This window comes from Dromiciops gliroides, chromosome 3, assembly GCF_019393635.1.
Source record: "Dromiciops gliroides isolate mDroGli1 chromosome 3, mDroGli1.pri, whole genome shotgun sequence".
Lineage (NCBI taxonomy): Eukaryota > Metazoa > Chordata > Mammalia > Microbiotheria > Microbiotheriidae > Dromiciops > Dromiciops gliroides.
In genome coordinates, this window is record NC_057863.1 from 670,308,851 (window position 1) to 670,328,438 (window position 19,588).

General features: G+C 59.7%; 1 protein-coding gene across 1 annotated transcript in view; it reads left to right on the top strand.

Annotated features, from left to right (window-relative positions):
* The window catches only part of BCR (BCR activator of RhoGEF and GTPase), a 60,930-nt gene that overhangs the window by 26,157 nt on the left and 15,185 nt on the right, over positions 1–19,588 (top strand). The window contains exons 2-12 of the mRNA XM_043995053.1: positions 4,221–4,384; positions 5,786–5,890; positions 7,235–7,420; positions 10,494–10,601; positions 11,277–11,337; positions 11,832–11,884; positions 12,367–12,507; positions 15,283–15,404; positions 15,905–16,076; positions 17,007–17,126; positions 18,032–18,107. Of these exons, the coding sequence (XP_043850988.1) occupies positions 4,221–4,384; positions 5,786–5,890; positions 7,235–7,420; positions 10,494–10,601; positions 11,277–11,337; positions 11,832–11,884; positions 12,367–12,507; positions 15,283–15,404; positions 15,905–16,076; positions 17,007–17,126; positions 18,032–18,107 (1,308 nt within the window). The remainder of the gene's footprint in view (positions 1–4,220; positions 4,385–5,785; positions 5,891–7,234; positions 7,421–10,493; positions 10,602–11,276; positions 11,338–11,831; positions 11,885–12,366; positions 12,508–15,282; positions 15,405–15,904; positions 16,077–17,006; positions 17,127–18,031; positions 18,108–19,588) is intronic.

Sequence of the window (19,588 nt, forward strand, 5' to 3'; positions counted from 1 at the left end):
GTCTCCCTGGGCGCTGTTCTCCCACTTCTGCATGGCTGTGGGGAAGCCCCTGTTCCCTCCTAGGTCAGCCATGTTCTGGGGCCTCAAGGCCCTCGGTGGCCAGACCTCACTCCTGATATCACCTTCTCAGCCAGCTGCCCACTGCCTGGCGCCTCGGCCAAGGGCCCGGGGCTCTGGCTCCTCACCGAGACTTTATCATCCTGGGCTGTTGGGCTGGGCCCCCCCACAGATCATCCCTAGTGGGGACCTCTCCTGGCTGGCTCTGGGAGGTGCCGTCAGGAAGATAGTGCAGCTCCTTTGTGGGGCTCAAGCGGATGGAGACAGACACGCCTGTGGGACCTTTCCCTCTTCTGATCAGTCCCCAAAGGAGAAGTGGCCAACTTCTCCCCCTCCTCCTTATTCTCCCCCCTTCCTCTTCTTCCTCCCCCTCCTCGTCCTCACTGCTCTTCAGATGTGTCATTTAGCCCTGGGTGTGAGGTTCTCCCTCCCTCCCAGCCCCCTGACAAAAGCAGTCACGTTTTCCTTCTGCTTCCGACCTTGTGGAGAGCCCGGCTCCCTCTCTTCCAAGGGAATGCGTGGTTGTCTCTTAATTCCCTGCCGTGCTGAGAGGTGCTCCCCCAGCCCCCCCTCACTGGCTTCCCACCTTGAGAACCCCGGGGGGGTGGCACATCTTCACCCCTCCTCCCCTCAGGCAAGTCCTCCGTGCCCATGGGAGATGCCTGGCCATTTTTGCATGTTTACCTGGAGCCAGGAAGTCCTGAGTTCAAATTTTGCCTCAGATACCCACTGACTGGGTGATCCTGGGATTTTGTGAGGATCAAAAGAGGTAATTAGCGTATGTAAAGGGCTCTGCAGGTCATTATTTCTTATCGTCCTTTGTTGGGGATTCTCCCCTCGCCCCCATTCAGTCTCTGGCCTCCTTCCCTGGTCCAGACTCCTCCAAGCCACCTTCCCATTTTCTCTGTCTCCGCTTCTGCTTCATTAGATTGGATGCTCCTTGAGGGCAGGACTTTGCCTCTTTTTGTATCCCCAGCACAGGACTTGGCACACTGTCAGTGCTTAATAATGTTTATTGATCGACAGTGATTGATTTCTGGAGTTCCTCCCAGAGCCTCGGCCCAGCTGCTGTCCTGGGTTGGAGGTGAGCTCTGTGGCCTGTGGAATGGGGGTTTCCAACCTGCCTGCTTCATGCTCAGCAGAGGACCCGGCCCCAGGCCATGAGCCCCCTCTGCCTCGCCACCATCTCTGACACTTCAGACTCCATTCCATCCCCGGGTCTGGGTGGCCGTGTACAGGGACCCGAGACAGGTAGTTCCCAAGGGAATTACTCTTGGGAGAGGCTGGCAGACCCCTCATTTTCCTCTGGATTTGCGCCCAGAGGCGGGGCTCTCACGATTTTACCTGTGTGCTATTTCTGGCGAATGATGCTCTTGGTACCCAAGGCTTGGGGGCCCCCCAGTGGTCAGTGGGGGAACCACATGTGTGAGGACCAAGCTGAGAATGGAGACAGCGCCCCAGGTCTGGAGGGGACAGAGGGCCTTGTGGAGGGCCACATGGAAGCTGCGCCCTGAACTCTCCGGCCCTGGGCCCTTTCCACCACACTTGGCTGCCTGCTGGTCCGAGGCCAGGGATGAGGACCACACCTCCATCAGAACTGCTGACCATTTCCCAGAGTTCTGAGCTCTGCAGGCCCCTGGGTCTGACTTCTCCAGCCTCCCTCCTCGGACCCCAGCCGCCTCCCTCCCCAAAGCACAGGGGCTGCCCCTGGCATAGGTGATGCCACCCTCCTCACCCCAGGAGGTCTCCGTGGCTGGACATGCTGCTCAGCCTGGATTGTTTCAGCGGTCTCCCTGAGCTCTGACATCTGGGGGTGTTTGAGCCCTGCTGACCGAGGCATGGTGTGCTGGGCCTGGCCTCTTCATACTCCAGATAGCCCACAGATGATGGAGAGCTAGTATCCTTAGCAGCTGCTCTGGCCTTGGGCCCAGGGGCCCAGCTGGCCTGAGGAAGCTGGTGCTGCTGTCTGACCTCCAGCCTGGAGCTTGTCTCAGGGCTTGCCTCCTGCCTGCCCCTCACCAGGGATTCTAACTCCTCCAACCCCGAGTCTCTTCCTTTGTCCCCCATTAGTCCCATACAGCATCTGCCATGAAACATTAGGACCCTCGATTGAGAGCTGGAGGGGCCGCAGAGACCAGAGAGTCCAGTCACCCCAGCCCCCAGCTGCAGAGCCACCCCAGCTGCTGCCTCCCACGAAAGGTGGCACATGGGCGGCTGGCCTTGGCTCCTGGCCTGTCTGGGAGGGGAGGCAGTTACCACCATGCTTGGGAGGTCCAGGCTCAGGCCCAGGCCCTCTACAAGCACATGTGGCTGCTCTTGGCAGAGCCTGCCTTTGGATCCCTTGTCTGGGCACCTGTGGCCCGGCCAGGGGCAGAGGCTGGCTGGGCCATGCCTACCCAGGGCAGGGCCTAGAAGGGAGCCTTCTGGGGAGGGCCCAAGGTGGCTGCTGCCGGCCTTAGGGAGGGAGGGGGGCTGGGTAATCCGCAGCTTGTTACACCCAAAGCTTGGGAGGAGGGGCGTGCCAGCATAGAGTCAGTTCTTATTTTTAGAAAATAAAACACTTATGGAGACTCTCATGTTCCTTTCCCTCTCTGGGCCTCAGCTTCCTTCCCTGTGAAATGGGTGAGAGGAGCCAGACATCAGTGATCCTCTGAGCAAGGGGCAGAGCTAGGGCACAGGGGGTAACTATCTGCCGGTCATCTCTGCCCGAAGCAGAAACAGCAAGGTTGAGTTGCACTGGGGGTGATGGAGGCCAGATATTGGGAAGGCTCAGGCCAGGGTCTTCCTTCTCCTTTGAGTCTTCCAGTCTCCAGCCAGGTAGATGTCAGAGGGAGGGATGGGTGGGTGGATGAATAAGTAGATGGGATGGATGGATGGGCAGATGGGCGGATGGATGGATGGATGGATGGATGGATGGATGGATGGATGGATGGATGGGTGGGTGGGTAGGTGGGTGGGTGGGTAGGTGGATGGATGGGTGGGTGGGTGGATGGATGGATGAGTAGATGGGATAGATGGATGGGCAGATGAGTGGGTGGGTAGATAGATAGATGGATGAATAGATTGGATGGATGGATGGATGGATGGATGGATGGATGGATGGATGGATGGATGGATGGATGGATGGATGGATGGATGGGTGGGTGGGTGGATGGGTGGGTGGGTAGATGGATGGATGGGTGGGTGGGTGGGTGGATGAGTAGATGGGATAGATGGATGGGCAGATGAGTGGGTGGGTAGATAGATAGATGGATGAATAGATAGGATAGATGGATGGATGGATGGATGGATGGGTGGGTGGATGAGTAGATGGGATAGATGGATGGGCAGATGAGTGGGTGGGCAGATAGATAGATGGATGAATAGATAGGATAGATGGATGGATGGGTGGGTGGATGGATGGATGGATGGGTGGGTGGATGAGTAGATGGGATAGATGGATGGGCAGATGAGTGGGTGGGTAGATAGATGGATGAATAGATAGGATGGATGAGTGGGTAGATGGATGGATGGATGGATGAGTAGATTGGATGGGCGGATGAGTAGATGGAATGGATGGGTGGGTAGATGGATGGATAAATGAGTGGGTGGATAGATGGGATGGATAGATGAGTAGATGGGATGGTGGATGGATGAATAGATGGGTGGGTAGATGGGATGGGTGGCTGGGTGGCTGGGTGGATAGAGGCAGGCTGCTCCCCTAGAGATGGCAGACTCATCCCTATGACTTTCTGAACTAGGAGGGGTGAGCAGTTGCCAGGAACATGCCTAGGGGATCCTTAGAAAGGCTCATGGCCCCCTGCACTCTGTTCCTCTCTAATGTGCTTGGTATCGCTTTAAGCATGCAGCAGAGCCGCTCGTCCGGAGAGTGGCCGATTTGGCCGGCTTTGCCCCCGGCTCCTCTGGCCTCCTGTTGTCCTGGAGGGCTGCAGGCCCCCAGCTCAGTGCAGTGGCTGCCCTGGCCAGGGTCAGGGCTGTAGTCCAGAAGAGGGGATGTAGCCTGCACTGTGGAGGGAGGAGACACATGCCCCAGTTGCTGTGGGCGAGAGCACTGGGAAGTGGGCCCCTGTTGACCCAGTCAGAGCCCTGACCCCAGACACCTGCTGTATGACCTCTGGCAGTCCCTCGACCTCTCTGAACCCACTTCCTCTTTGCCCGGGCAGACACGGCATTCGGCACCCCACCAGGCTATGCCTATGACGCCGACCACGCGGAGGAGCAAAGGCGCCAGCAGGACCGGATGCCCTACATCGACGACTCACCCTCCTCCTCGCCCCGCCTCAGTAGCCAGAGCAGGGTCAGCCGGGACGGCCTGGCCTCAGGCACGGTGAGTCCAGGCTGGCTGGGGGCTGGCAGCCTTTCTGCCCCAGAGGCTGTTGGATGGGGGGGCGCCTCTGTCCCACGGAAGGGATGCTGTGGGGAGGGACCCTAAAGGAGGGGGTCACACAGAGAGTCTTTGACTCCAGGCTTATTGTGGAAATGAGCCTTTGTGTGCCGCCTGTTATGAGTCAGGTACTAGGCCAAGCAGTTTTTATAGGTACTTGATCTTCACATCAACACTGGGAGGAGCCAGGCTCAATCACGACCCTCATTTTACAGCTCAGGAAACTGAGGCAGGCAGCGGTGAAGTGCCTTGCCCAGGGTCACCCAGTGAGGACGTGCTGAGGGTGGATCTGAGCTCAGGGCTGGGTGTTCTACCCACTGAGCTACCAGCTGCCTGGGGTGGGGTGGGGTGGGCAGAAGGGCTTGTTACCTTATTTGGGAAGGACCCCAACCCCTCCCCTTCATTCCCAAAGGGGCCTGGGCTACTGCCCCACAGCCCAGTGGGCTTCAGGAAGGGGCTGACTGGTCTCTGCAGGGAGTCACGGGGGAGACTCTGGGCTGGGGGCACCTGGATAGGAGTGGGGGACGATGTGATGGAGTGGCCGGCTCCTGGCCAGCCTGGCTGGGAAGTAGCCCCAGGCTCCCTCGTGTGGAGAGGCCTCTGTGGCCAGGCACGTTCCCTGGGGTTCTTGCACATTAGCAGGGCAGCAGGACCCCCGCCTGCTGGCCCCTCAGCTCAGGGGACAAGAGGGACAGTGACATTCCTAGCTATGTTGTCGCTCCAACCTCACCCTTGTAGACCACAGGCAGAATTAGCATCTTTCAGCACCTGGTGTGTGTGCCTCCTTGAGGCCAGTGGAGGGTGATGGTCCCTGCCCTCATGGGCTTGTGGTCCGGTGAGAGAGGAGAAGCCAGCCTAGACCAGCACAGTGCCCGACTGTGCTGTGGGCCAAGCCTGGGGAGCAGGGAGGGAGAGGCCATGCCAGAAGGGGATGGGAAAGGACCTGCTGGAAGCGGATTGGGAGGGCTGGCAGTGGGAGCAGGGAGGGCACCCCAAGGTCGGGGGTAGCACAAGCACAGATGTGATCGTCTGTCATGGAGTGTGGCTCCAGGCCAGAGAGTTGTCTTGTGAGGAGAGTCATGGAAGATAAGGCCTGGGAGGTGAGGCGTTGTGAGGAGCCTTGAATGTTAGACAATGGGCCCAGCAGTATGCAGGAGGGGGACTGGCTGGGGGGCAGGAACAGAGAAGATTTAGAAAGGCTAGTTACTGTGTGCCAAGGACTGTGCTATGTGCAGTGGCACGGAGAGATGCCCCCGCTGGCCCTTCCCAGTAAAGTGGGGGTCCCATGCCAGGGCTCCTGCCACTGACCTCGTGGCTTCTGCTTGTCTCTGTGTCTTCCTGTAGAGCGAGCTGGACTCGGAGAAGGGCCTGGAGATGAGACGATGGGTCCTGTCAGCCATCCTGGACAGTGAGAAAACCTACCTGGGCCACTTGGAGGCCCTGCTGCTGGTAGGAATGGGAGGGGCAGGGCACCACCTGACCTGGGGGAGCCCTCTGGTCCCAGGAGGGAGGGGGTCAGCCCCGCGCTCACTCCCCTTCCCGGTGGAGCTGATGGTCCTGGGGAGGTGCAGAAGCTGCGCGGGAGATGGGACCTCGGGGGCTTGAGCAAATGCCCCTCATTCAAGTAGGGGAGGGAGGCATTCGGAACTGAGGTAGCAAAGGTTTGGAGGTGGGAACCTGCAAGGCACATGCTGGAGTCTGTGGAGGGGAAGGGAAGGGTTGATTAGACACCGGTTGTGTATGGGGCCCTTTGGAGGGCCCAGAGAAATCCCAGAGAAGCCAGAAGCAAGCAGGTCCTTCCCCCAAGGGGATGCCACGCACAGGAGAGAGCCCCCAGACAGGCCCAGAGAGGAGGGAAGAGCTGGGTCACTACTGCGCTCCAGCAGCTCCCAGACTCCCCATTGTCTCCATTGCTGGGGGTGGGGCTGGCCTCTGCCTCGGGGGCACCCCCTCCTCCAGGAAGCCTCTCCTATCCCCCCCACTCCCCCAACTCTGGACCCTCCAATAGCATCCGTCCTCAGCCCTGTGCTAGCCGGCCCTGAGCTGGGCTTGGGGCACCGGGACGGCCTGAGAAAGGGGAGCAGGCTGTGCCCTCCAGAAGATTCTGTTCTGATGCTCTGAGCTGGGCCTTGGCACAATCTAGAGAGAGGATGGGGCCTAGCCTGTGGCCCCCTTACCTGCTTGGTGGCTGTTGGGTCCAAGCCTGGGGAAGGGAAGGGCCTTGCCTGAGGTCTCCTGGCGTTGGGGAGGGAGGGGGACAGTAATCCAGAGAGGGTCCGAGTGGAGAAGATGGTCTTCCACAAAGAGGTGGGGGTGAGGAGGGAGGTGCTCCTGGCGTGGGCGATGGCCCATACAAAGGCATGAAGGGGGGAGATGAGTGCTCTGTGAGAAATCCTCCTGGGCATCAGCCAGCACTGATTCTGAGCAGGAAGGGGGCTGAGCCCTGGGCATACCAAGAAAGGCCCACCCAGCTCCTGCCCCGGGAGCTCACCTTCTGGTGCAGACTGGGCTGGCTACTGGTGCAGGCACCATTCATCTGAGGGGGCACTAGTTACTGCTGGGCCAGCAGGAGGAAGCCTGGGGTGCTGGGGGCAGGAGCCTGTGGGGAGCCCAGGGCACCAGTGAGGGGGGGGAGCCTGGGATGCTGGGGTGGGGGGGAAGGGAGCCAGCCGGGGAGGGGGGGAGCCTGGGGTGCTGGGGGGAGGGGAGCCAGCTAGGGGGGAGCCGGTACCGGCAGGGCGGGGGCTGGCCCTTCAAGGACTGACCATGGCTCTCGCCTCTTCCGGCCCACAGCCCATGAAGCCCCTGAAGGCTGCAGCCACCACGTCACAGCCGGTGCTGACGGGGCAGCAGATCGAGACCATCTTCTTCAAGGTGCCCGAACTCTATGAGATCCACAAGGAGTTCTATGATGGGCTAGGCCCCCGCGTGGAACGCTGGAGCCAGCAGCAGCGGGTTGGCGACCTCTTCCAGAAACTAGTGAGTGCGGGAGTGCGAGAGTGCGCCTGCCAGGCCCCTCACCCACTGGATGGCCGTGACCCTGATGGGTAGGGGATGGGGTGGGGGACACCCTGTCCCCTCCCCAGGGGCAGCCTGTGCCCCCTTGGGGGAAGCCCCCCTCCCTAGGGGCAGCTCCCCAACCCTCCTCCTGAGGGGAAGCCCATCCCCCTCCTGGGGGGCAGGCCATTCTATTTTCTAGGGCACTAAGGGTCAGCAAGTCCGTCCTGACAGCTTTCTGTCCGTTATCCCCCCTTCTGCTCTTGAGGGTCCCCTCCATTCCCGCCTTCTCTGCTCCCTCCTGAGCCTCCATCCAGTCTTTCTCAGGCCCCAACAATTGTAGGCCTCTGGGTGTGGTCTGCCCAGGGCAGAGGGTGGCACATCTCACATCCACCCTTCTGGGCCCACTGCTTTCCTGGGATGCCTCCCACCAGGGCTGCCACTCTTTAGCGCTCTTCTTATCCTAATGATCTGTGTTCAGCTACAGGGGGCCATTAGGTTCCTCAGGTCTTTTTCAGAAACCCACTGTCTAGACATGCCACCCCATCTTGTCCTTGTGAAGTGGGCCTTGCGGGCCCTGATCTCTGACTGCTGGAACACTGGTTATGTGCTGGGAGGGCAGGAATGGTTTCACTTTGGTATCTGCATCTTCAGCCCCCAGCATGCAGTAGACCTGGCACCTGGGTAGGGCATCATTGATGCCCATTGCTTGGCCCTTTCAGAAGAGGGCCTGAAGCTCCTTGGCTGTGCCTTGTTCTTTTTTCTTTTTCCATACAAATGTTTTATTATTTTCCAGTTACGTGTAGAGATAGTTTTCAACATTAGTTTTTATAAGATTCTAGTTTCCAATTTTTCCCCTCCCCTCCCCCCTCCCCAAGACAGCAAGTAATATGATACAGGTTATATATGTGCAATCACGTGAAATATGTCTCTGCATTCGTCAGAATGAGAAGAGAAGAATCAGAGCAAAAAGGAAAAACCTCAAGAAAGTAAAACGACAGCACCCAAAACCAAAGAAAGAGTCTGGTTCAATCTGCATCCAGATTCCCCAGTTCTTGTTTCTTCTGGATTTGGGGTCTTTTCCATCCTGAGTCCTTTGGACCGATCTTGTACCATTGTCTTACTCAGAAGGATCAAGTCTATCACAGCTGATCAAGACACAATGTTGTTGATACTGTGTACACTGTTGTGGTTCTGCTCCTCTCCCTCAGCATCAGTTCATGCCAGTCCTTCCAGGTTTCTCTGAACTCCTCCTGCTCATCATTTCTTACAGCACAATAGAATTCCATGGCATTGATATACCACAGCTTGATCAGCCATTCCCCAGTGGGTGGGCAGCCCCTCAGTTCCCAATTCCTTGGGAGTGCCTTGTTCTTGACAAAGTGAGACTTGCCACTTCTGTTTCTAAATGTTCACAGACCATCCCTTTCCCGATGTGCCCTGAAGTTGTCTGGCCTGGAGCCCCTGGCCTGCCATGAGCCCCCTTATTCACTTTCTTCCTCCCCCATTCCCCATCACCCTCTGAAGATGCCCACAGTTGGGGGCAGCCCAGGTGGCCTTCATTTCTCCTGTGGCTGGAGCTCACAGCAGGCCCCTCTTGGACCCTCCGTCGGCCTTCTTGTTCTGGCCTCCCCTCCTTCTGGCCAGAGAACACCTGCCCTCCCTGGGCTGCCAGGCATCTTCCCACCCACCCCTTCTCCCCTGCACCTCTCCTCCAACAAGCTTAAAAGAGATCCTTTTGTCATCCTTCAGATCCCCACGCTTTCCTTGTGGGACTCCCTCCCCATCTCCCTTCTTCCTCCTCTTTCCCCCTCCCCTCCCCCTCTCTCCCCTCCTCCCCTCTCCCTCCCCTGTCCCCTCCCCCATGACTCTCATTTATCCTATGCCACCTGCCCTTTTGCGCCATCTTCTGTGCGCATCCTGTAAATGGCTCTGAGAGTTGGTGAGCAACCTGTGCAGCTGGTCTCCCTCTCCAGACTTTGCCCCATCGGCCCCCCCCCCCCCCCCCCGCCACACTGTCCTTTTCCGAGCATGTGCTACCTGCCCCACATAGAGCCTCCTCCTTTCTCTGAAGCCTGGGTCACCTCTGGGCTGCTCTGTATGTCGTTGGTTGTTGCCGGTGGGCCAGCTCCGAGGAGAGCTGAAGCCCCGGGCCCGGCCCTCGCCACCCCATCACTCGAAGGCTGGCTCGAGTCACTCCCTAGGCCCTGGGCAGGTGACTCCTGCCATGCCTCTCCTCTCTGGCTCTAGCTGTGGAACGGGTAGAGGCTAGGCCTCCTGGGCAGCCGCAGGGGTGGGGGGACTGATTTCAGCCCCATATCTGTGGGGACTCAGAAGTCTGCGTGTGACTGAAGGGGTGGCAGGGACAAGGGTCTGCACAGGTTGGCTGGGCCTCCAGCCGTGGGGCCTCCCACTGTGGGGGGGGCCTCACCTGTTCTGCAGTGGTTTATTTGCCTGAGCCCCAGCTGGGGAGGAGAGCGTCTTACCTGGGGTGGGGGGGGTGACTTGGGTCCTCACTCTTTGCCCAAGCTCTCTCCCGGGAGCTGTCCAGGTTCTGGGGACTGGTCCTCAGCCCGTGCCTGTTTTGGGGGTTCCTCTCCACTGTAGGGTGGGGTAGACTGAGGTCTGGGGCTCAGGCAGAGACCACGGCCAGCCTCAGGGCATGTGCCGCTTGTGGTGAGGCCTCAGTCCACCAGAGTGAGGGTGAGGCCAGAAGCTGCCAGCGTCTAAGCCCACCTGGCCCCTCCTGCCCCTGCCCTTGCTGGAGTGTTTCCCTCGGTTTTTGGCCCCCCACCCTTCACCCCCCTCCAGCCAGGCGGCTTCCCCCCTGGACATTGGGTGGTCCCTGGTCCCTGGTCCCTGGCAGAGACCCCCACACATCTGCCAGAGTTCTCAGGGAGGGGCAGGTGAGCCCCACCCCCAGCTCCATTGCCATGCCCCACCCCAGAGGCCTGATTGGTGCAGGAGAGGGACCCTCTGAGCGCTCAACGTGGCCTTCGGACCGCAGGGTGGGGCCCCTGGCACTGGCCGGCCTCACCTGCTCTCCCTCCCATAGGCCAGCCAGCTTGGTGTGTACCGGGCCTTTGTGGACAACTACGAGGCTGCTATTGAAATGGCGGACAAGTGCTGCCAGGCCAACGCCCAGTTTGCTGAGATCTCTGAGGTAGTGTCTCCCACTGAGGTGTGAGCCTGTGTGCCCCCTGGGTCCACCCCGGGCCTCCTCCCTGGCTCTGACCGTGCCACCAGGGCCCACCCCAGGCCTCTTCCCTGGCTCTGACCAGGCCCCCTAGGCCCATCCCGTGCCTCCTCCATGGTCCCCGGATCCCTGGCTCTGACCGTGCCTCCTGGGCCCACCCCAGGCCTCCTCCCTGGCCCCTGGATCCCCTGGATGTTTGCCAGCCCTCCCCACTCTGCCCTGACCCTTCTGGCCTCCTCAGGCTTGGCTCACATATGTGAGAAAGGTGAACTAGGAGCCAGGTCTGGAATCCCAAGAGGAGGAAGTGTGGGACGGCCGCGAAGGCAAAGACCTGGCAGTGGGAGATGGGGTGTGGCCCCGGAGGAGCCAGGGAAAGCCGTGTCCTGACCTCCCTGTTGCTTTCCCCCTTGGTTGCCTGGCACGGGCTGCCTGGAGGACACTGAGGCTTCATCCAGGGCCCGGCCAGGCTCCCTCCAGCTGCGGCCCAGGCAGGGCAGGCTGGCGACTCCCTCTCCCTGCTGGGTGACTGTTCCTTGCCATCCCTGAGGGGCCCGCTGGGGCCTGGCCAGCTCCAGGGTGCTGTGCCTCTGCTGGGGCAGGCATCGACCTGGCTCAGGTTGGCCTTGGCCATTTCCTTTTCAGAACCTACGAGCCAGAAGCATGAAGGATTCCAAAGATCAGACGACCAAAAACTCTTTGGAAAGTGAGCATTGGCTGCCCACCAAGGGGGGCCCCAGGGGCTGGGCATGGGGCTGGGGCAGGGTGTCCTTCTTTAGGAGGTGGGCAGGGCCCCCGTATTGGAAGGAAGAAACCGAGGCAGTGAGAATGGCCGTCCTTAGCCCAAAGTCCCCAGGGATTCGCAGGAAGGGCCGGTCGGGCCATGCGGGGCCCACGTCCCCCTGGTCTTTGCCTTTGTCTTCCAGGCTAAAGTGAGCTGCTGCCCAGTCATGTAATGACTCCCGCACTGGCAGGCTCATCTGGGCTGTCCCCTGAGGCCCGGGGTGGCTTTCTGCTCACCCTCGGAAGGCCCCAGCTTCCTAGAAGCCCCTCAGCCGCACTGTCCCCCAACCCTTCTCCCAGGCTCCCACTGTCCCTGCCTCCCAGTCTGGGTTCTTAGGGTAACTCCTGGACCCCTGTAGCCAGGGCGCAAGTGGGAGGCCAACCTGACTGTTCTCATGCCCCCCCCTCTGTCTTCAGCTCTGCTCTACAAGCCCGTAGACCGAGTGACCCGCAGTACCCTTGTCCTCCATGTAAGTCCATGGGGAAAGTGGGGTGTGTGTGTGTGTGTGTGCATCATGAGGTGGGGTGGCCATTGGTGGGCGCCCTGTGTGTGCTCATGGTGCAGGGTGGCATGTCCTCTCCCTCACATCAGTCCCTCCACCGTCCGTGTCGGCCATTCCTGGGTCATCCGTTGGGAGAGACCCCCCGGGGTCGGCCTGCCTGATAGGAGAGGCAGTGTGGTGCAGCGGTGGGCTCCCTGGGCTGAAGCCCAGCTTGCCACCTGTTGCTCAGCTGATCACCCCGAGTGTCAATGGCCTCAGAGGTCCTCTTCTACTTTAGACTCAGTGACCTCTGAGCACTTAGGGGTACCCTGGGGGTAAAGACAGCAGACGTGTTAGTGAAGGATGCAGTGTATGGGAGACGGCCTTGGCTTTTGTGCAGGTGCTGCTGACCCCCACTCTCACCCCCACCCCTGCCCCTGCTCATTGCTGTGTTCTCTCCTTGGGGGCAGGACTTGCTGAAACACACACCTCTCAGCCACCCTGACCATCCCCTGCTGCAGGACGCCTTGCGCATCTCCCAAAACTTCCTGTCTAGCATCAATGAGGAGATCACGCCCCGGAGGCAGTCCATGACTGTCAAGAAGGGTGAGGTGAGCAAGCATGTGTGCATGGACCTGAGGGAGCCCATGAGTAAGGAAGTGCTTGACTGAGGAAGCAAGTGAGCGAGTGGTGAAGTGCACTAGTGAGCACATGCAGAGATGAGGAAGCTAGTGAGTGAGCAAGTGCATATTGCATGAGGAAGCGAGCAAGTGTGCAGAAGTGAGGTGGTGAGTGTGGGAGTATGTGCAGAAGTGAGCAAGTGCAGGGACAAGGAAGCAAGCGAGTGAGCAAATGCAGATTAAATGAGGAAGCGAGCAGGTGAGTGTGAGTGGGTGCAGAAGCAAGCAAGTGCAGGGATGAGGAAGTGAGGGAGTGAGTGAGCAGACATGCAGGTGAAGAAGTGAGTGAGAGCGAGTGAGCAAGTGAACTAGCGGGCTTAGAGGGGTGCTGGCAAGGGCCGGTGGCAATCGCCTCCCCAGGAGGGGACAAGGCCAGAGCCACACTGGCAGGGCTAGGGGTAGTTGGGCAGGACGTGCCTGAGGCGGCTCAGCCTGCCCCCCTCTCTCCCCCTGCAGAGTCTAGAGAGGAGGGAGGGAGGGAGGAGGAGGAGGAGAGAAGAGGTTGGGGTTAGGAGTCCTGCTTGCTTCTCCTTCCCAGCATGTTGTGTCTGAAGCTGATCTTTCCTAGGACAATAAGTGTCCAGAGAGCCGGGATGCACTTGTCTGTCCCTTGGCCTGAAGCAGGAATCCCTTCTCCACAATCCCCAAGCCCCACTTGAACCCCTTCATTCATGGGGTGCTCACTACCTGCTGAGGAGCTACCCATTCTGTTTCTGGGGCACACACAGTCAGTCAGTTAGTATTTGTTCAGCGTCTCTGGAGTGCTGGGCCCTGTTCCCTGTCTTCACGGAGCTGATCTTCACTAGGGAGACACATGCTTACAGAGAGGTCAGCACAAGCCGCACACCAAACAAACAATGATTTCTGCAGTGTGGGGAGGAATGTCACCGATGGGAAATCAGGGAAGGCTTCGGGTCCGAGGGGGCCCAGCAGCTGAGCCTGGTTCCAAGCTGCAGAGGGCAGTGGAGGGTGTGTCAGGAGTGGGGCCCAGCCAATGCAAAGGCCTGGTGGCAAGTCACAGACAGAATAGCCCCGTTTGGCTGGAGCATTGCCTGTGTGATACAGGGCAGGGTGCTGGTCTGTCCGGAGGCAGTGGTACAGTCAGGGCCCCGGGACCTTGGAGCACTGGGTCACTGGCCAGCGGGAAGGAGGCCCTGGGGAGGGCTGAACTTGGCCTTCAAGGCCCTGCCCCAGGTGGTCGTGGCAGGATTCACTGTGGAACATCCAAGACACGGTGGGGACCACAGATTTGGAGTTAGGAGGCCTGGGTGGGAGTCCCACCCCAGACACTAGTTATGTCACCCTGAAGTCTGTAAAATTCTCCCTGATCTGTAAGATGGGCTCAAGGCTGCTTTGCACACAGTACTCTTGTCCCCTTCCTGAAGAGCGAGTGCCCAATGTGTGAGGGCAGCCTGGTGGCAGCAGGCCTCGGGTGGGGGCAGGCAGGGAGTGCCTATGTCAAGCTTATGCCTCCCCAAGAGTCCCCACCCTGGGCCAGGTGGGCAGAGTATATCATACCACTGGGGTCTCTGGACGCCCACGGGAGAAAGCAGCTCAAACCCTAACCCACCAGCTTCCCGGTCCCGGTGGCATGAGCCATCCCTCGGTGAGAGCCCATTTGGTGCCCTTACCCTGAGGGACCAGTGTTGAGGTCCCTCTGTCCTGTCCCCAGAAACACCTTTCAGGCCAACATTAGGGAAGTCTAATAGATGGCATTGGGCACTGTTTGCAGAGAGGGAAACTGAGGCAGAGACCCACACAGGACCAAGCTTCTGGCTCTGGGTGAGATCCAGAGTTTTCTGCACCTGCCCGGCAGGGGGGACATCAGGGTCTGAGTATTTGTCCGAGGGGGACCCTGACGTGGGGGCCGGCCTACCTCAGACAGCAAGCACAGGCACGAAGGGAGGGTCTGTCCTTGGGCAGAGGGGGGCAGCAGCTGGTCCCAGGTTGTGGCCCCAGAGCAGGCTGGACCTAGAATAGGCTCCTCTAGGACTGAGCCGCTGCAGGCGGGCTCTGAGCCAGGGAGGCAGCTGGAGGCCCTGTCTCTAAAGGGGCCCTTCAGGTTCATTTCCCATGACTCCTCTTCATCCCCCGTATGTCTTTGCCTGCCCAGTGCTCCTCCCATGTTTGTGCCTTGGCCCAGGCTGGGCCCCTGGCCTGGGACACACGCCCTCTCTTCTCTGCCTCTTAGCATCACGGGAAGCCCCTTCCCCCCCTCCTCCTCAAGCCAAGCTGGACACCCTCCCCTTCCAGGGGGGAAGCTCTCTGAGTGCAGCCATTGCGTGCCATGGTACCTTGTGTGTGCGTGTGCTTGTGTCTATGCATGTGCGAGGGGTGGGTCCTGGGTGCAGACATGGCTATTTGTGTATGTGCTGGCAGGAGAGGGATGTGCACATATGTGTGTGAGTATGTGGACATATACATGTGTGCACATAAACGCGTTCTGTATGTGTGCGGACATGTGTGTGTACACATGTATGGATGTGTGAGAGTGCAGACATTATACACGTGTACACATGAATGCACATGTGTGAGTGTGCAGACATGTATGAGTGTGCGCATGTGATGTCAGTGGGTTCTATCAGACCTGCCCCCCAGCTCTGGCTGGGGTGGCCTCCCATCCCCTGTTGAGGCTGGGGTGGGGGGAAGCTCGCTCTGGGGCGGGGGCAGTGGCCCCTCCTCACTCGCCACTTGCTCCCTGGTCAGCACCGACAGCTCCTGAAGGACAGCTTCATGGTGGAGCTGGTGGAGGGGGCCCGCAAGCTGCGGCACGTCTTCCTCTTTACCGATCTCTTCCTGTGCGCCAAGCTCAAGAAGCAGATAGCGGGGTGAGCCTCCCCCCCCCCCTGCCCTGGGCCTGGGCTCTGCCCCCCTGGTCCCCCCCCCCAGCCCCCAGCTCTGCCCCCCCCCCAGCCCCCTGGGCTCCTGACCTGGCATGACCCTGACTAATCCCCGGACTCTGGCCCCACCCCCTGGGCTCTGCCCATGGCCTCATCGGTTCTGGGGCATCAGGCCCTAATTGTAGACCCCGGGCTCTTCTCGGACACCCAGATGTGCCAAGCGCTGCCCCTCCCCCCAGCACTGTCTGTGCCAGGAGCTTCCCAGGCCAAATTGCGGGGGAGGCTTGTCCTCTGGGCTCCAGTGGTCCAGAGCAGCCCACCTAGTCTACACTCTTTATATCTGGGGAAACTGAGGCTCCAAGTTAATATGCTGCCCTGGGCAAGGGCCAGGCTTCCAGCTCTGCCATGTCAGACAAGGTGGGCCTGGCCCTTAAAGAGGCGGCGTGTGCCCAGGATCTACAATGAACTCAGTCTCCTCTCCCTTCTAGGAAAAACCAGCAGTATGACTGCAAGTGGTACATCCCGCTCACAGACCTCAGCTTCCAGACCCTGGACGAGGCCGAGACGACGGCGCCCACCATCCCACTGGTGTCGGATGAGGAGCTGGACGCCATGAAGATAAAGATCTCCCAAATCAAGAGTGACATCCAGCGGGAAAAAGTGAGAACAGGGCCTGGGGAAGACCTGGACAAGGGGTCATGGGGTAACTGAGTGCTGGACCTCAACCCGGGGACCCTGCCCTAAGCAGGGCACACAACCCAGCTGGTGAGGAGCTGGGCTGGCCAGCCTCTGGAGGAGGAAGGCTGGGGCAGGGGGACTCCTGGGGGAGCAGAGGCAGGGGGATGCCTGGGAGGGCAGGGACAGAGTCAGGGGGCCCCCTACAGCACTACATTGGGAAGGTGGCAGCTGCTTGACCATTGTGGGTCTTTGAATGGCCCCTGGGTAGCCCCGTTGTGGGGTGCAGCTTGGAGCAGCTACCCCTGAGGCCCGTTCACTGGGGAGAGTTTATGATTCTGGGAGCCGAACCTTCCCCTCGGGGGCGCTCCCTCCTGCGGCTCCTGGACCTGCCTTCCTGGGATAAGCTGGCCTGGGCTAACCCCTTCCTGCCCAGCTGTCTCTTCTCTAGGCTAGCCTCACATGCTTCTTTGTAGTGGCTCCCCCCTGGCCTGGACTCCAGGCTCTCCTCTGTCCTGGTAGTGCCCCTAAAGGGTGGAAAGGGGGCTGGGACTGCCCCCTCCCCATCCTAGGAGCTTGGCCCCTCCAAATGCCGCCTGAGATTGAAGGAGCTTTCTTGGTGGCCATAGGCCGCTGTTGTCTCTCAGCAAGCTCGCCCCTGGAAGCTTCCTACCCCTGGCTTCCTGTTCTTGGGCAATTGACTTTTGGGACCCAAGTGGAAAACTCCATTGACCCCTTGTCAGTGTCTTCAGGGCATATCCCTCCCCCCTCGCCAGGCTAGCCCCAACGCTGCTAGGATGAGATGGCCCAAGGCAGTGACACTCCCTAGGGAGTGGGGGCCACACCAAGCCTTCCCCCAACCCTCCACAGGGATGCCCTCCCTGGGCATTCTGACCCGGGCTCTCTCCTTGGCAGAGGGCCAACAAAGGCAGCAAAGTCATTGAGAGACTCAAGAAGAAACTCTCAGAACAAGAGTCTCTGCTCCTGCTGATGTCACCGAGCATGGCATTCAGGGTCCACAACCGTCACGGCAAGGTAGGTGCCCACGGAGGTGGCGACCTCAGCCAGGCCTGGGCTCCCCCTGCTGGAGAAGAGTTGATGAGAGGGAGGGCGTCTGATGACCTGGGGGCGGGGCTGCTGGGGAGCTGTCAGACAGTGGGCGGCTGTGGGCGCTGGGTGGTCAAAGGCAGAGTGTGAAGCAGGCCCTGCCCTCACAGAGCTTCTAGGCTTAGCAAAAGCCACAGAGGGCCCTCAGAAGGCTGGGCCACGGAGGCAGCGCCCCACCGAGGCGGGCTCTTGGGGAGGCCGGGCCACGGAGAGTCTTCTTCCTGCTGTCCTCTCCTCCTCCTGCCCTTTCCTGACCCGACCCCTTTCAGGAGCCGCCTTCACCTTACAGGATGTACTCAAAGTTATGGGGCAGCTGGGTGGTGCCCTGGTGCATAGAGCCCCAGACCTGGAGTCAGAAAGACCCAAGTTCAAATTCAGCCTCAGGTTCTTCATAGCTGTGGGATCCTGGGCAAGTCACTTCACTACAGTAAACATTGATTAAGCACCTACTATGTGCTGGGCCTGTGCTAAGCATTCAGGATGCAAAGAGAGGCCAAAGCCAGTCCCAGCCCAAGGGAAAGACAACAAGCAAACTAGACAGAATGAATGGGACATGACGAGCAGAGGACAAGCCTGGGACTTAGGAGGGTTGGGGAGGCTTTCTGGAGGAGGTGACATCCTAGCTGGGGAGGCCTTACACGCCGGGGGAGTGCTCAGAGCCATCCCTGCCTGCCTCAGTCGGCTCCCCGGAAAAAGGGGCTGACGGTAGCCCCTCCCTCTCTGGGCAGCGGTGAGGCCCCAAGAAGGTGGGGCCTCTCAGGGTCCTGCAGACGCGGGCACCTCGGCAGCCTGGCCAAGCCCACGGTGACGCCTGGTCTGTGTCCCCTTTCTAGAGCTACACGTTCCTGATCTCCTCTGACTACGAGCGAGCGGAGTGGAGGGAGAACGTCCGTGAGCAGCAGAAGAAATGTGAGTGGCCACCTGCCCCTACCCTGGGGCATCCTCCTCCTGACCCCTGAGGGGACTCCTGCCCCCCTTCCCCACCAGGCACCGAGTGTGATGGGCGGCTTCCTGCTCCCCCTCCCCATGGGCCTTTTATCAACGTCTGGGGGTTCCTGGCCCCCAGCCCATCTCTGCCCTTTGGGGGATGTTTGGTGAGTCCCTCCTGTGCCTTGGAAGGCCCTTCTACTGGGATACAGTCCCCTCTGGGCCTAATCTCACCCCCTGCTGCTGCCTTGGGGCCTCTTCTCACAGACCTCCTCCCTCCCTCATCTGCTGCCTCTGTCTCCATTTCCCTTTGTCTCTCTATGTCTCTGTCTCTTTCCTTTGGGTCTTCTTCCTTCACTGCCTGCCTGGGGAAAGCCTCCATCAGGGCTGCAGAGGGTAGAGCAGGAAGTGGGGCCCCTCCACACCCCTCCTACCGAGTGGGGGTGCGGCCTCTGAGGCTCACTGGTCTCCTAAAGCCTCCTGGACTACCTGGCACCGTTTCCTAGCTGGCGAGCTTGTGCTAACATCCTGCCTGACTCTGCCCTCACAGTTTCTGTCCAGGCTGGGCCCTTGACCTAACCATCCATCCATCCATCCATTTGTCCATCCATCCATCTGTCTGTCCATCCATGTATCCATCCATCATCCATCCATCCATCCATCCATTTGTCCACCCATCCATGTATCTGTCCATCCATCCATCTATCCATCCATCAATCTGTCCATCCATTCATCCATTGTCTATCCATCCATCCATTTGTCCACCCATCTATGTGTCTGTCTATCCATCCATCCATCCATCCATCTGTCTAGCCACCCATCCTCCCATTATCCATCCATCCCCCAAGCACTGTGTGAGCCGCCTTTCATGTGCCAGCCACTAGGCTGGGCACCAGAGACACTAAGACAGAGAGGAACCCGCCCCTGCTGGCCTTGTGGCACCCTGTTCTACTGGGGGAAACTATAAAAATGAGGAGAGGAAATGCAGAGGATCGACCCAGAAACCCCTAAAGTAACTCCTCGGAGTGGGACCTTCTATTGGAGGCTGAAAGGGAGTTAGCGATTCTTTGGGGCAGGAGGGAGGGAGGAGGGGACACAACTTGGGCAAAGGAGCAGAGGCAAGAGACAGCGGGGCCGGGGGGGGGGGGTGCTGTGGAGTGTAGCAGAGGCCAGCTGAGTCCATATGTATTTACCCAGAAGGCCACGAAGCCTTGGCACACTGCCCACCCCCATTGGCATCAGGGGAGTAGTGAGCCTGAGATGTAAGAGGGGATATGTCTGGGCAGAAGTGGGGACAGAGATGAGGGGATGAGGGAGTTGAGGAGACAGGGCACTCAGGCATGCTGGCAGGCACCGATGGGAGTCAGGTAACAGGTCAAGGATCAGGGAGTGCCAGCGTGTGTGTGTGTGTGTGTGTGTGTGTGTGTGTGTGTGTGTGTGTGTGTGTGTGTGTGTGTGTGTGT